The sequence below is a fragment of the Blennius ocellaris genome, assembly GCF_963422515.1.
Source record: "Blennius ocellaris genome assembly, chromosome: 20".
Lineage (NCBI taxonomy): Eukaryota > Metazoa > Chordata > Actinopteri > Blenniiformes > Blenniidae > Blennius > Blennius ocellaris.
The window spans coordinates 18059136-18076586 of NC_137669.1; the positions used below are offsets into that span (position 1 = coordinate 18059136).

The 17451-nt window shown below is 42.7% G+C and overlaps 1 protein-coding gene across 1 annotated transcript in view; it reads right to left on the reverse strand.

Annotated features, from left to right (window-relative positions):
- akap9 (A kinase (PRKA) anchor protein 9) overlaps positions 1 to 17451 on the reverse strand; it is a 62061-nt gene that overhangs the window by 41130 nt on the left and 3480 nt on the right. The window contains exons 2-8 of the mRNA XM_080516387.1: positions 11339 to 11608; positions 7408 to 7452; positions 6639 to 6701; positions 4880 to 5029; positions 4037 to 4192; positions 3658 to 3855; positions 717 to 3566 (exon numbers count right to left, since the gene is read on the reverse strand). Coding sequence (XP_080372513.1) covers positions 717 to 3566; positions 3658 to 3855; positions 4037 to 4192; positions 4880 to 5029; positions 6639 to 6701; positions 7408 to 7452; positions 11339 to 11608 — 3732 coding nt within the window. The remainder of the gene's footprint in view (positions 1 to 716; positions 3567 to 3657; positions 3856 to 4036; positions 4193 to 4879; positions 5030 to 6638; positions 6702 to 7407; positions 7453 to 11338; positions 11609 to 17451) is intronic.

The window sequence follows — 17451 nt, forward strand, 5'->3', positions numbered from 1 at the left end:
AACTAGAATGTACACATTTCTGCACAACGGATGCAATGATCCTGCAGTGATTCAACGCGACAGAAAAAAGATGAGTAGGTCTCTTTCTTGTTTTCACTGTTTCCAGCCACAATTGTATTCAGTGAGAGGAGGGGGAGCATCAAATGACAGTGGATTATAAATATTGTATTCTGGCCCTTTAGGAGAAGAACAGAGGAACATATTGGCGGATTGTGACACTCCAGTTTTACGCACACGCACTGTGCTGTTTGAGTATTTGTTTTACATCGAATGGTCTGCACAACCACCCCCCCCACGCAAAAAAAACAACAACACAAAAATACAGCTGTGTTTTCCCAACAGTCTGACTCTGCTTCTACCTTGCAGAGCACGCCTGCAGACACTCAGGCAATTTGCAATCATGACTGTTGCTCACTAGAGAGAAAACATGCCTGTGCTGAATTGCCTCAGTCCTGTTCTCCACGCTGTTAACAGCCTGATCTGGCTCCTGAACGCTGTCCACACATTTTTTGATGAAGCTAATCAAATATTCCATCATTAATGGTGAGTGTGATGCACTTCTTTTTAGCTTCACTTTCACAGCCTGCGCTGTTTGTAGTTAAAAAAAAAAAAGGGTCTGAGATCTTTCAGTCAAACATGCCGTTCATTCAGACGTTAAGGCAGAGAAACGGTGTGTCAGTGAGGTGTGACGATGTAGCTGCACGTGAGAAGCTTACCTCTTTGTGGATGTGGCCGTCGCCTCCGTCTCCCCGCTGCCCATCAGTGGAGTCCTCCTCGCCGGCCCTCTGCTGCGAGCGTGACACAACCTGGCTCTCCGTCTGAGGCTGCATCTCCTCCTCTGCAGCACTTTTAGCTCTCTCTTCCAACACCACTGCCTCCTCTTCCTCCTCCCTTTGCCTCTCCTCTCTGCCGTCTGAGAGAGCGGTGCCCACTTTGCGCTCCTGCCTCGACCTCTGCCGTCTCTTGCGCCTGCTTGACCCTGAAGCTGTGGACTTGAGCGGGGAGGCTCGCCCCTCAACAGGTCCCTCCCCCGAGGACCGCGCCGCCGCCGGAGACGGCGTTTGCGAAAGCCTCTGGAGATCTAGAGTCTGCCTCATGCCGTCTCTCTCGGCTTCGGCTCCCCGTAAAAGGGATTGTAGAGACTTTACCTCCTCCTGCAAAGATTGAATCTGAAGATGATGATCCTCCGAAGACTCAAGATCCTGCGGTTCTTCCTGAAGCTTAGCTAGTCTTTGGGCACCTTGCCCTCTCATCTTCTCTCTCATAATCTCTTGCTCCTTTTGCAGTTTCTTCCCCAAGCTTTCGCTTTGGGCGATGACCTTTGCATTTTCTTGCCTGGAGTTCAGAAGCGCTTCTTCCAGCTGCCCAACTTTGCTCTCTGCAGACCTCAGTTGCTCTGTAACTTCAGAGAGCCGTGCAGCGAGACTTGTCTTCTCATTTAATGTAACATTGAGCTTCTCCATTAGCTCGGTGGAATCCTTTTCTTCAATAGTTTTACTGTCGGGATCCATTTTGACATCTCCGCCTCTCGCCCCCAGCTCTCGAATCTGTGATTGAAGGCTGGAGATTTTTGCCTCAAGTTCAAGCGTTTCCTTCAGCGACCTCTCCTCCAACTTCGCCTTCGCCTCAATAAGACTCGCGTACTCTTCCTTGAGCTCCTGGTAGTTAACGTCAAAATTCTTTTCTGCGAAAGAGAAAGTACTCCTCTGTTTTTCAACTTCATCACAAAGCGCAGCGACTTGCAGCTGCATGGCGCTGTTCTCCGACGTGAGCGTTTCTAGTCGCGTCTTTTCTGAGTTTAGTTCTGCTTTTAAAGTGTCATTAGACACGATTAGCGTCTGATTTTCCTGTTCACGCTCCTTAAGTTTATTCTTCCAACGCTGCTCCTCATCTTTTCTTTGTTTTTGCAACGCCTGGATTTCTTTCTCCAGTCGAGCTCGCTCCTCTGCCGCCTTCTTCAGTTCCTCCAGCTCTATCTGAAGCTCCTTGAGTTGTTGTACAAGCTCCTCTGCTTTTGAGCTGTGCATGGCCAGATTCAGATCTTCTTTGAGCTCGTCGATTTGATGCAGGAGTTCATCTCGCTCGGTGGCAGAACTCGCCTGCTCTCTTTTTAACAGGAGCAGCTCCTCGTCGTAACAGGTGCGCAACTCGTGCAGCGCTTTTTCGTGCTTGGTTGCGGCTTCGTTGAGAAGGTTTTCTGTGTTGAGGAAGCTCTCTCGCTGGAGCTCTTCACGCAGACTGGTGAGCTCTTCCTCGTGGCTGAAAAGAAGCTGAATTTTTAGCCGCTCCAGCTCGGCTTCCTGCGACTCTGCCATGCGATCCAGCACGGCGTCTTTCTCCCTCTCCAGCATCTCCAACTTGATCTTGTAATTGGTTATTTCGGACTCGTGCTTCATTTCTACTTCTGCGGCAGATTCCTGAGCAGCGGCCAGCTCTCTCTTTAGACTCTCGGTGGTCTCCTGGAGCTGTTGCAGTTCGTCTCGTTGGCTTTCCTGAGAGATGAGACTGTGGGAGACCTGCTCCACTTTTTCTTTAGCTGAATGAAGATCTCCAAGAAGTACCTCAACCCTGGCCTGCAGGTCGAGCTTCTCCTGCGTGACTCGACTTAGCTCATGCTCCGCTTTATCGTACATTGCTCGAGATTGCTCTGAAGTGTGGTGAAGCTCTCTCACCTTTGCATTAAGACTTTCTACCTCAGCACTGCTCATGGTTGACCTTTGAGAGAGTTGTTGCATTTTCAGAAGTTCAACCTCGGCCTGATGTTGCTCGGTCATTTGCTGAACTCTGGCTGCATGCTGTACGTTCAGCTCCTGCTTCATCTGGACGATTTGCTCACCATACATCTCGTCCAGCTCAGCCCTGAGTACTTCAAGTTTCCTCACAGTGTCCTCCTGCATTTTTTGGACAGCGTCGCCCTCGGAAAGGTTGCCCTGGTGACACCGCTTCTGCAGATCCTCCACTGTACCCATAAGCTGCATGATTTCATTAGAAGACATGCGCTCTTTTTGCCTGGAGGCTGCAAGTTCACCTTTACAGATTTCTAACTCCTTTTGCTCATTCTCCAATTGCAATTTACAACTTTCAAATTCATGTCTGCAACTGTCGAAGTCGGACTTGGTGCTGTCCAACTCGCTCAAGCAATTTTCAAGCTCCGATTCATTTGAAGCCAGTCGCTGTTTGAGGTCGCGCAGACATTTTTCTGACGTCTCCAACTCATCCTCGAGCTGTGCGACGGAGCCGTCACGCTCAGAAATGATCCTCTCCTGCTCTGCTATGATGAGGTCTTTCTCATCTGACTGGTTCTTAATATTCTCATCAGTAGTCCTTCCCACATGAGCGAGCTTGTCTGTCAGCAGGGTCAACGACCTCTCGTGCTCAGTGATTATTGCCGTTTGCTCTAGAATTAACCGACTTTTCTCTTTCAGCGTTTGTGCATAAGTCTCCTCGGCTGCTCTCTGCTCGGTCAGCGACTGCTCTCGACTCAAAATGACCTTTTCTCGTTCGGCAATCAGCACATCCTTCTCGTTTATCCTCCCTTTGAGCATTTCTTCTGATCTTCTCCCAGACTGCAAATTCAACACAAATCAGTTTCAAAACGTATGCGCAACACTTCAAACCAATGAGCACCAATCACACCACACAGACACAACTTCTCACCGTCTCCATTTCATGCAGCTTGTGCTGGAGCTTGCCGATGTGCTCCTCCTGCTCACTGCTCCTCTCTCTGTGTTTTCTGACCTCGACATTCGTCTCGTCCAGCTGCTGCTGGTACTGAACCAACTGCTGCCGGGCCTGAAGAAGATCGGCCGCAGTGCTGCTGTGACTCGTATTCCTCAGCGTCTCACCTGCCTGCAGCTGAGATCGTCAGACAGATGAGATGAGAGTCAGGAGAAAAAAAGTTATTCCAGTCCTTTAAAAGTACAAGACAAGCTCACACACAGAATGGCTTGAGAGCTGTCTGATAAGAACTGGCATTTGAAGAATAACTATTTCACAAGAGTAAATTAGAGTTCAAATGAAGTAACTCATTTCTCACCTGCTGGAATTGAATCTGCAGTTTTTGGCTTTGTTCCGTGAGAGCCAGGAACTCTTTCATGATCTCGTCCTTCTCTTCGCGGGCCTGCTGAAGGTTGGATGTGAGCTGGGTGATGATGCCGTCTCGCTGCTTCAAAGCTGCTTCAAAGTCCTGCAGCTACAAATGTAAAGTGGATTCAAGGTAAAACGACCCGTGACACGAGCAGATAAAGCACTTCTGGAGAAAGACGTCCCACCTGAGGACAGTTTTAAAAAGCTATTAAGAAAGCTCATCAGACATTGTCGCAAACATGAATCATGTAAACTGTTCACAGAAACTGTTGTAATAAAAACACTATTATCACACTGTAACCTGCTGTACTTCTCTCCATTCTGTGAAGTGTGAACAAGATGCTTGAATTGTGAACAAAGATAAAAAGTAAAAAAACAACAACAACAAGCAAACAAAAATAAAACACTTATCATTCAATGCTTGATTTATCTAACCTCCACATTCATCTCATCGAGCCATTGTTTGTATTGATTGAGCTTCTGCCTCCTTAATGTTTAACCTTGTTCATGTTTTTTTCTCTAATGACAGTCATTCAAAGCTCCCGGGTACAATACAAAACATAACAATACAAAACATTGTTTTGTATTGTTATGAAGATAAAGATGGTAAAAATTATATAGAGTTGCACTTAAAAATAATTTCAGGTAAGATTGGATTTTGTTTTTAATAGCCAAATATTGCATACCAGAAAAAGTGTGTTGTTCTCCAAAGCTTTTTGTAGCACAAGAGCTTCAGCAGAAAGAGAATTAACACGCTAAAGCACAACGTATGATGCAAAGCTTAAAGATTCACCTGTTGTATTCCTTCTGTCCCAAAAGCAGCACGGATTTCCTCGAGCTCTCGACTCAGCTCTTCCACCGCCCGCGTCTTGGCCGACAAGGCATCCTCCATATCTTGCATCATTCCTCCCTTGGTCACCTGCTGCAGGGGCTCCACTTCCTCCTGAGCAGGAAAACACCAGTCAGACATACCAGAAGGGTTTTTTTGGTGGGTTTTTTTAGGCATAGAGGATGGAGTGTTTTGGAATGAGCTCAGCATTCAGTCACCATTAAAGAAGAACAGCGTTTTAGTAAGAAGAGCCAGGAGCCACATGAAAGTAAGCAGAGAATGATCAACTGTTGTTTTAATAACGATATGCCGTGGTATCCTGTTGCGAGAGCAGCCAACTGTCACAGGTGATGTCAACTTAACAACAAGTTCTTGAGCTGTTGAGGCCTATCAGTGCAAACCATGTCGACTATTATCCTGAAAATATCGAATATGAAAACCATGTTTAAGGGGAACCTTAAAACTGTCACTGTCACCAATCAGCCATAACATAGTGAGCACCGACAGGTGAACTGCTCAATAGCAAATATTCTTTCATCACGGCACCTGTTAGGCAGCAAGTCAACATTTCATCCCCAAAATCGACGCGTTCGAAGCAGGAAAAATGGGAAAGTGTAAAAATGTCAGTGAGCCTGACTGGAAATTTTAATTGCGAGACAACTCTACGAGAACATTTCCAAACTGGGGCCTGAGAGGAATGGATTTTCGTTTTTTGGTCCGGGCAATCTATGAGTCTCTTCGACCTCGGGCTTGTTTAATACCTTGTCGTGTCGATTTGAGGACAAGAGCGCCGCAAATAAGGAGTTTGACCTCGTCGCAGTGGTGCAGAAGAAAAGTGAACCACTTTTTTTTGTATTCCCCGTACATTCAAACAAAGTCCCTGGACTATTCTGGTGTAAAAGCAGCCTTAAAGGACTTAACTACCACCTTGGTGAGACGGTACTTATTAATTCCCTTTTCTTTGAGGAGACACAAAATATTTCCTCTTCAGGATTTCGGAGAATAATTTATTCATTAGCTGTTTGGTTTGAATGAAATGAAGACGTGAGTCATCAAACTGAGCCTTGCCTTCTTCGGGTTTCAGGTAAAAAAACATTTTTTTTATAGACTTTTCATGCCGCGAACCTGCACCCACACCATTTTGTACCCACAGTGTTAAATCCTCCGACAAGGACTACACCTCCCGATTGCATTGTGTTCTGGTTGCAGCTGGGCTGCGCTCTTCTTGTCAACCGAGCAGTGCTGATCAGCACCTGCCTGCTTTCTGCCTCCTCTCTTCCAGTGTCACCTCAGCGAATATAAAGGGAGCAGCAGCGCTTTGCTTGGCACCTCCTGTCTTCTCTAATAATCCGCCCGCCCTCGTTTGTTCTTCCTTCAGTGTCCAGAGCTAATCTACACTTTGAAGATGTCACAAAGCTCCTTTCAACGCTAAACTCAAGAGGACCTCGTGCATTGCTTTGACCAAATATTTAATGTAATTAAATATGAAAGATTATAGAACAAACTATTTAATTACTTTATCTCGCAACACCGTTGGAAGCCGAGCGCAACTTCTGCGACACATGAAGTAGTCAAGTAAATGAGGCAAGAGACAGACATGGTTAGTGGGTTACGGGAATCTCAACACGGTGCTACAAGCGAATAGAGTGAAGTCCAGCAGCTTGTGGGTTTGTTAGCGAAGCCAGAGCAGAGCCAAAAGAACTGCTTGATCGGATTACTGTACCCAGATAAAATCCTTCGTAGGCATCATTATGCTGTCCGTCATCTCATCGTGGCACCCATTTACCTGGCAATTCAGTCACACGTTAAGATCAGGCAACGACAGTGGAGAAGCCCTCATCGTGTCAGTAACTTTCTCTGAGGAGATTTGTGCAGGAAACTGTACAAATCCCAGCATATTCCGTGAATATGATGAGAAGCTATTCCTACAATCACATTTATATCAACGTTCCATTTTTTTTTTTCTTTAAGTGGCTTCAAATTTAAAGAATCACGACTATGTCTGATGGTTTTTATGTGTTCACATCAGGAAAAAGTCTGGAAAAAAAAAAAACCTCAGAATTTCACGGAATTTCATAGTACGAGACTTCATCTGATGCGTTTTAATCTCTTTAATCTTTATTTGTCTGAAAAATGCACGGCGCCGCCCAACAGGGACACCGTGTGAGAACATGAAGAACGATTTCTTCACCAAAGACAAACTTCTTCAGCACATGATAATCTTCAAGCGGAGTAACTCAGGAGATTCTCCATATTCTTACAACTTTATAGTTCCTTTTACATTCAAAATGCACAATGCTCAATCCAGCCACATGTGATCGATAAACAGGAGATAACTGTACAGACACAAAAGCAACAGGTGTGGCCAAATATCCCTTTTGACAAAGCGGCACCAGCAGCTCGGTGCCGTTTCAGCAATGCAAACATGACGGGATGAAAAATGCATGAGGTGATGTTGAGCTGAAGTAAAAAAAAAAGGAGAGTCATCTCACCTCTGAGGAATAATCCTCTGCAGTGGTGGAAACTTCGCTCTCCGGCTGCAAAAGAAAACAAGAAAGGATTTCATGACTCATGCCACATGCAAACTCAAAGTGGAGCAAAAATGCGTCACATCAAACGAGTGATTGCAATTAGTATTCAAGTGCTTTTAATCACTTGTACCAAAAAAATCGATTTAAATTAAAAATGTATCTCGTCAGTACGTTGATGACGGCACAGTGGTGAAGTGGTTGGTACCCTCATGTCAGAATGAGGACATGGCGTTCCAGGCGAGGCTGCATGTTTGTCCTGTGCACGTGTGGAGTACAAAAACATCCTTTTGAGATGTGCCCAAGTTTCTGTTTTTATGTATTTCAAAGTACATGCTGGAGAATTGACACAAACTATAATATCACAAATGAAACATTTTCATTAAAAAGTGGATGAAACATGACAAGAACATGGAACGTGACACCATCCAGAGTAATACTCAAAAACCTCTATGGAGAAATGCAAAAATGAACAGTTTATGCAAATGTTTTCCGTGTGTGGAAATAATTATCTAACAAGCAGTAATGCAAAGTAACAACTGTAGCTTCGGGGCAAAGCAGACATAGCAGTCTTCATTGTCACAAGGTGTTTGGGGTTAGTTCAAATATAGTTCCTCCTCCTCCTCCTGCCACAGAGCTCCTCACTCACTCCTTCAGGGCGATGACGTCCGTTATCAAAATCTATTCTTGGGTCAAACTCTTGGACACTCGACTGACGCTGCATGGGGGCCGGAGCAGGGGAGCAATGGCACATTTACTCAGACTGATTGCAGAAGTCTGAAGCCCAATATTCAAGAGTGTGTTCCGAGCGAGACGCAAGCACACCAACACGGTTTCCTGTGAAACGACCGGAAAGGTGCCTGCATACATCTTGATCCCTTCTGCTCATCAGAGCTCTTTGTCCATAGAAATGCTGCAAAGTTTCGGAAGCAAATAAGAAGAACATCAGCCGATCCATGTTCGTTTACGGACTTTTAGAATTTAGCCGACATCCCACACTGCATTTGATCTAATGCTACAAAAGCTCAGAAACTTAAGTCATCACATTTCAATGGCACATATAAACCTTTGAGTGTATTCAAACGTGTTCATTCAAGTTTTTCCAATTCGGACAGACATCCATTTAATGGAGCTGAAACATTGACAAACAAGGAGACGGTGAACGAGCGTCCAACTAACATTTATTGGTCATCAAGCAGTGAAGAGAGCAACAACATCCGATGCAAACTTTTCTTGCCGAGTGAGTCAACACACTTGTGTTTGTGATTGCATCCCATTCAGATTCTCGTGAAAGACTCGAGAATGGAAAACCGCTGACGCTGTCGGGTTGCCACGGCAACGTCTCTCCTCTTTACAGAGAGCAGCGTCGCCACGGGCCAAGGTCCCGTAACCGGCTGGGCTAGAAACAACGAGCGACACGAGGGCGTTTAAAAAAAAGAAACCATCTCGCTTCAACTAACATTACTGATATGTTGAATTCACACTCTCCTCATTCAGTAACTTAACACTTTCCACATCTTGGCTTTTCATTCAAAAATGTGATGACACATCACATTGTTCTTACTCATTTCCTAGAAATTTAGTCTTATATTGCCATTTTATTGTCTTTTTATCCGTTTACCACATTACATTCAAGTCAGATGAATTAATTTGTTGTATTATGTTCAATCCAGCTTCATTTCCTCATTGTACGTGATTGAGACTTATTCATACGCTATATTTTACTACTCAAGTTTATTTCAGTTCAGATTTGTCTAGTGTGATTTATTGAATGCACATCATTTCATTCATTTTGTTTTATACAGTTAAGATTCTTCTCCAGTATGTTATGTTCAATTTATTTTTTCCCCTGAATCCAACGTTTTCTTTGATGTTTTATTAAATTCTGATATAATCATTTAGTGTGTTTTATCAAATTAGTTTCCTGCATTTTGAAATTTAGTTTTATATGGTCTGCTTTTTAACACCTTATTCACCTTGCCTTCATCTTATTGAGTGATTGATTTAGTCCTACTTATGGCTATTTTCAATACAGTATACTGTATATATTTATTGCATTTTTATATATAGTTAAAAATAGTTAGTTTTAGACTTGTCTTTGCCATTTCTACCACACTGGTTCTGGTTTTTATCTTACCAATAACTAGTGTAGCTTTTAAAATACAATATTTTAGATTTTATACCGACGTATAACAGCTCACTGAATAAAAGCTTACTGCATCAGAGGATGAGGGTCACGACACAGGAGTAAAAAGAAAAAACAAATACATGACATGCAAAAACATTCGCCCATGCATTCAAGCTGAAGGTCTGCTGTGAAATGTTCCAGGGCTGAAGGAATCAGTCACACAGACCAACAAATCTATCTGTTTAAAGGCATTTGTCTGTTTCCATAGCAACCGGGTACTTTAGTGGGCATGTACCAAATCAAATGTACAGGAGGGCTCAGGGATGAAGTGGCTGCACAAGGCCATTTACAAGCAATTGAGAGGGCTTGAATGGTGGAAAAAAAAAAGAAATGAGCGAGCCATCAGGTATGTAGATTAAAATAATTATACGAGATTACGTACCGAAGACAGACTTAAGAGGATGAATGATTATTTATCGCAAATGTTCCAAGGCTCCAGAACTCTCAAATTATTTTTTAAAGCAGAACAATTTCTGATTTCCAGGAGACTGAAAGGTGCGCTTGCATTTAGAAATGTAACTTTTTTAATTAAAAAGATGTGTTGTTTTTTTTTTTAGAAACAGCAGCAATAATATGTGTGAATATAAAGTGAAACACAAAATTGCATGTTTGATAAAGGCTTCTGTCAGTGATGTTTTTTTCGGCAAAAGAAAAGTAAGCCCCCAAAAACAACATTTTAAATGCCTCACGGAGGTTTTAGGGATTTTGACAACAGATAAGTGGAAAAAAGAGGGCATCCTTGTAAGAATGAAAGAGGCGTCTGTACAACGCTGCACCAACAGTTATGAGCAGCTTGACTCTTGTTCATGCAACATGTAATCATCAAGGACAACTCCATGCCGTGAAACATGAACAGAGGAGATCTTTTATTCAATCTGCTTCACTCCTATTTCTACTTTCCTTCAGTGGAGCAGAAATGAAAATGAATTTCAGCTTTCAGTGGGAAAAAAAAAAAGAAGAAGAAAAAAAGCAAGAGATGCATCATCCGACAGACGTGTTCTCAATCTTCTATTCTGCTTTATCGCATTGTGGGTTATGGAGTTCATCCAAGCCGGCTATTTGTGAAAGCAGGGTACACTCTGAGCAATTCACAGGGCAAACATGGACACACACATCCAGAGCCTCCATGAAATAAAACCCAGAGAAAACTTCCGCATGCAACTTCTTGGAATGAATTATAAGAAATGTGATAAAAGATGCAGAGAATTTACAAGCAATATTTTTGCTTTGTCTTGCTACACACGTTCTTAAAGCACACCTAATGTTGCAATAGAAAACAATACCGTTATCAGACTTTATTTTAATCGTCAAAATCTTAGACTGAAATTGACATGAAAGCTCCAATAGTGCATTGTGGTGGAAAGTCTCTTTTAAGTTCCAACATCTGAGAAGGCAGCACAAGTATGACGAATCACTCCAAGCAAGTTTGACACGATCCAATTCTTATAGTTTTATTCAAGTTAAATGCCTCTGTGCACAGTAACGTAACGTCTCAGCGAGCAGTCAAGAAACACAAAGCAAACTGTGGCCGAAATCTGGTTTATCGCGAGAAAAAAAATTGTATGCATTATATTTGATTAATTAATTTATTTGATCATTTTATTTCAAGCTTATATTTGGTGAAGAACAGAGAAGGTGTGTGTGTGTGTGTGTGTGTGTGTGTGTGTGTGTGTGTGTGTGTGTGTGTGTGTGTGTGTGTGTGTGTACCTCTATGTTGTAGGTCTGGTCATGCTTGACCGTCTCTCCACTCCTCAGCGTCCTGGTGAAGGTAAACTCCGTGGTGGGCGGGTCTCTATCTGCCTCCTGCGTTCCATCAAGTCCTCCACTCGAGACGTCCTCGACCCCCCCGGGCTGATCCGGCTCGGCCTCCCCCCTCCCCTGTGACTCCCCCTCCGAGTCCTCCTGCTTCCTTTTCTTCTTCTTCTTCTGCTTCTTCTGGGAGTCGGCGTGAGCTTTCCTCATGCGATACTCGGCGAGCTGTGAAGAAGGAAAACAGAAATAAGCGTGACATCCCGTTCTTTAAAAGTTGAAAAGACTCAATCAACCAAACCCCGTCACTGCTGCAATCCAAGTCATAACATTAGAATAAACCCATTGGTCTCTCCAGCACAAACATTATACCTCTAATAGAGTAGAACCTACAGAAATATCAGCACATATGAACCTACTCTGAGTCGACACAGTTTGGCGAAACTCAAGCGGAACATTGCGAGTCCCAAACTGGCGTCTTCGCCGCGCCAAGTGAATCCTCCCGGTGTCCAGATGACCCCACACATGCCTCGTGTTGTGCCAGGAGCTAATCCCCACTAAAGGGATTGCATTTTTTAAACTATGTCAAACAGACAATAACAAGACTTTCCAACTGTTATTCTTTGATTTAGTCCAAGATAATTGTTTATACTGTTTCAATTAGAAATGTTATAATGTTTTATGTTTAAGTATAAATATCAGCAGGGAGGCTACTTAAGGTTTGATAGGTTGCTGTCACTGCTCTGCATTAGTCAAGTTCCTATATTTCTTATTTGGTAATGATGAATAAAACAATGCAATGAAGACAAGTGAAGGTATGAAATCACGAATAAGTACAACAAAAAGAGACGTGAAAAAACTTTGAACATGTAGAAATCTTATTTTTAACTTCTCACACGAACATGTTTTTTTTTTTTTGCTCCCTTTTACTTCACACCGAGAGCAATAACTTGTTTTTAGGATATTCATCACTCAGACAGGAGAGTTAGAACATCTATTATGAATGACAAACTAACAACACACACACACACACACACACGGCTGGGCCTACAGGTGTTGAAACACTTATATTGTCGAGGTTGTAGTTTGTGGCCAGTGATGCTCCCCTCATGTGTTTCTGCCTGTGTGGGACGTCTCCCAACCTCCTGACAGACCTCCATGTAATAAAAGTGAGTAAATATTGACTTAACCAGTTTGGTTGACATTGGACTGAACAGGATCAGGCTTCATTGTCACATTGTGTGTATTATTAAGTCAACCATGTTCTGCATATTATAATAAAATGTTTTTTTTTTTTTTTATGTTCATGATCTAAGAGCATGTCAATCTGTGCAATACCGTTTGGAAAAAGAAGTGTCTGTAACGATCAAGACAGTGTTTTTTTTGTCCAAGACAGCAAAAGCGTGACCTGAATGATGTAAATGTTGATCTGTTTGGATTACTGACAGACTGGCTTCCGTATGCTGCCAATCAGTGCTGTGCAATCCTACTCCCACATGTTGAAACTTCTCTCGGCCTCGTCACTGCTGACCGGGAGGAAAAAAAAAACCCCATCACTTATTCCGTGACATTTCCCACCGTGGTGCTGGAACATAGTTTGGTACGGATGTCTTCTGATAACTGGCTACTCTACCAATAGGCTGCATTTTGTCCTCTGATAGTGTCTCCAGCTAATATAACTTGGAGGAGAGATCCTACATTTCCCCCTCTGGATGAAGTAACATATTTCTAATAAGAAACAATTACCAGTGATTTGTATTTATCAATATACATGACAAAAGCAATTTAAACAAAAGTCTGAATCAGGCCTTGCTTATAGCAGAGGTACTGATTTAACGCACAATTAGAAAAGCTCTCATCTCAGTTCAAAGTCAGCATAACAAAGATTAGATTTTCACAGATCCGCTTCAGTGATGCTGTACAAAAGGGCAGAGGCCAACACGACACAGCTGAGAGTGGGTGTCACGGTCGAGTTCCCCACCTACAGAACACAGCTCAAAGGGCTCTTGATCTGCGCCAGTGCACCTCCGCACAGGACCCAACCCGTGTCCAAATATATACAACGTATCTTGATTTACAGAAGAGATTCATCTAACAAATATCTAACTCATTCCGAAGCTCCAGCGGATGCGGATGCAAGGTGATTCCCAAATTCTTCTGACTCAATCAAGACCAGTAACACATGAGCAGCCGACCTGAGGGCAGATATAAAGTGTAGCAGGGAACCCCGGCCTATCGTTGAGCTACTTATCGTGGCAGGCTGTCCTGTTTGGCTGCACAGAGCAGAGCAGAGCATATGGAAGAGTGAAGCCTGCGTCGCCGCACGGCCATCTGGGATGCAGAAACTACGTAGGTGTATCACCATCTGCTGTCTGAAAACGTTACACAGTGCATATTTTCTTCACAGGTTTGTTTAACGTATCTGCGTTTAAGCATCCGGAACATGAAAAAAAAAAAAAAAACATCGCAAAGAAGCTCAATTGACAAATATATTTTCATACCCTACTATGGATATTGAGATGCTTTGGATATTCATCAAGAAAAAAATATGCTCAAGCGATAGTGGAATTCATAGTGATACATCCAATAGCAAAGCATTCAATAGATTAGAGAATATCTACTGCTGCACTGTTTAACCTCTTTAACTCATTCACATTCTGTAATTTCAAGTACCTGCACAATCTCCAACCATTGATCCAGTGAGAAGAGCAAGGGCCAGCCAGAGTAGCATCACTCGAGAGAAGATGAATTAACATAACTGTGTTCGAGTAATACATTTTAATTCAAATGTAATGTCAGTTTAGTCATATGTACAAAAGTGAGAATTTAAATGCCATTTACTGGAACTCCGGTGTAATGCTTACCCATCCATACAAACAAAAATGTTTCAGTTCCAGAAAGCTGAATAAAAATGACAGAATTTGTAAGAAAGCCCCGAGAATAGAACTGTTACAATAACATACAACAGAGTTAAAAGGAAAAAGAAAATCCAATATTCCTGTAAAACTCCAACAGAGGCACTAAATGTACTTTTGCACTGCTTCGTTTCACTTCCTTCAGACCTCACAGATGAACGTGAACTCTTTGACAGGAGGCTGGTTGGAGTCGGCGAGGATTAACTTGTACAACAACCTTGAACTTATTAGACTGGGAAAGATTATTCGGGATTGTGTCTGCGACTTTACAGCACATCTCCACCAGAGGCCATTCTTATCGTTCGGATGGAGCCGGCCGTACCTGCTAATGAAGGTTGAGACCAGTTAAAAATGTCATGCTACAATTTCAAAATGTTGCTCTGCCAAATAAAACATTAAAGTAATAATTCAACAACACAAAATGTCGAAATGGTTTTCATCAGTCAAACAATGAAAATGTCATATTTCATATCGTTGAATACATTACAATAAAATCTGACCAATCACTGCACCTTATCAGTACCTATATAGTGTTTGTAATTTCTCACATGGTAATGGTTAAAATGCCTCAAGTAAAACTACACAGGACAAAGAGATGTGTTTAAAACCATTTCCCCCTCATTATCAGGGTCCTGAAGTTTGAACAAAGCTCATGAGACACAAATAGCAGAAAGGAACCTCAGAGCCGCCATGTGTCCGTGTCACATGCCAATGAGAACGTCGACAGCACTGTGTGTTAGTCAACACTCAGCTTCATGAGGACCCAAATCTTCTTCTTGGCACACAGCAGTTAGTCACCAACAATAACTGAGCATACCACAAACTGGAGCTACCGGTTGGTCAATCGTCGAGCAAGTGGCGCTACACGTACGAAGTATCACTGAATGGAACGACACCAAAGAACAAGCACCAGACGGACTTAAAACTCAAAAACAGCAAATGTTCCACTAGACCGTAAATGTCTGAGTGCAACTCATTAGTTGAAGCTCAGTCGATGGTTTTTGGCGAGCGGAATTGCATTCACGTCTTTGCAACATTCTGGATTTGATGACACAATGAATTGTTACAACAGTCATAGAGGACGATGTCTGATGGTAGGCGCCTCATGACGAAAGCGAACTCGTCCTATTAATACAGGATAGTCTGACTGTGTATGCTTGATGTGGAAGCTGTGTCATTATATTTCCACATTATCACCACTTCTGTTTGTGACTGTCATGATCTGACAGTTGAGATCAAAGGAGTCAAAGAGAAATAATGTAGGAAGGTGGAGGACAGCATCTGTGCTTTTTTTGCAGATTATGCAATCATTTTGATAGCATTAATCAAGTGCCTTGCAATCAGTAGAAATCACAATATCTGTGGATGGAAATCTGTGGTCTCTTATTGTCCAGTAGGAGGGGCTCCCGTTTCCAAAGACTGAACAAAAATAACTCATCTGCTCACAAACGTCAGTTTTATTAAACATCCAGGTTGTAGCTCATGAAAACTGAGCACCTTTAGACCATCACAGCTAATTGGTCACTTGACCAGATTTAACAGCCTGTTTAGACAAACAAACACTGAAGCGCTAAACATTAAAAGTTCCAGTTAAGCCAAATCCAAACTGACTAGACTGCTCATGGTCATGTTCCACTCATCACATGGAGCGATGCAGAACAACTCCACGATTAGTCACCTGCAGGATTAACTATTCCGACTGCAGTTAAGTAGATCACCTTGTATCTTTGCCATCCTCAAACCCTGCAACGCTGCCTGGCAGGAGCACTGACCTTTTGGACTATCTGGACTCTGCGAAAAGCTGCTTGTGCTCTACTCTGAGGCCGCTGGTTAAATTGGTCCATGTTATACATGGTTCAGGGAGTAATCTCACAATGTTTGTTCCACAGTTGTAAAGACACAAAGTATTAAACAGAGAAAATGCTGATATGACATAATAGTTCAAATCAATAGAAAAGCAATTCTCACACGGAGTTAGAAGCCAGTGAGTAGAAGTGAGAGTTGACATGTGACATAAAAACAGGCAGCTTCAAGCCCAGTCTCGTGTGTCGTTTGCTCCAAATCTTTGACAGACAGCTGGATGGAGCCCCCCCCCCCCCCCCCCCCTGTGTGGAAGCCTGCAGAGCCAAGACAGCTCGATGGGATGCGAGTTTGCATCAGGTCAGACAGCCACGACGGAGCGAGACATTAAAGACAGTGAAGAAAATACCAGTTGCTACTCCCATGCCCATTTTTCTACATCAGTATATATTCTACCCACATATACAACGCTTTATTTCAAAATTGTTGTGATTGACAGAAGCTCTGCAGTGACATTTTTATTTGCAAATATTTAGAAATCACTCAGCTTTTTTTTTTTTTTTTCAGCACGATGACAAGTCGTCAAAAGCACAAACAGAAGGGATCCGTTAAGAAAATGTGACACCTCATGTTGCAACGTGACACAGAGCCGTGTGTTAGCATGAGGCATCATCACGGAATTGCTTTTAAATTTACTCATGGCAGAAATATCCCATAAGTGTTGAAAAAAACAAAAAAAACAACTCAGCATGCTCTTTTTCATGAATGAAACCTGGATCCCTTCAGTCAAATTAAGCATCTTTGAAGTCCCTTTCCTCCTGAGCCAGTCATTATCACTCAGACACAGCTGGAACAGCAAATGGACAGAGGCACGTTATTCCCTGATGTTTGATTAAAAAGCAGCACTTTTCAACATACTGAGTGCGACACAGACTGAGGGAGATCAGCAGTGAAAAAGATGGAAAAGGTTCACAGGAACAACTGACTTATAAGTTCATATTAAACAGTAGAGAAACATCATTGCAGTAGTTAAAAAAAAAAAGATAAAATGACACTTTTCAGTGATTTAACTGACGTAATATACTCCCATGATTACAACTACAAGGTGATCTGGTTGCTTGCTGAAACAAAAGCAAAGTCCGGATTTCAACAAAGTGCGTCTTATAATAATAACCCCATTCTGAGCTCATCAGGGCTGAAATCACTGCGGGAAAAGAGTCTAAAAAGACGTTACTTGTGCAACTTGAGCTGAGCCAAAGTCTGCCAGAGTAAATCCATAACATCAGTGATGTCAGTAAAGTCCATTGTGAAGGGAAACGTCTGCACAACAATGCATCTGCAGATAATGGCTTGAAA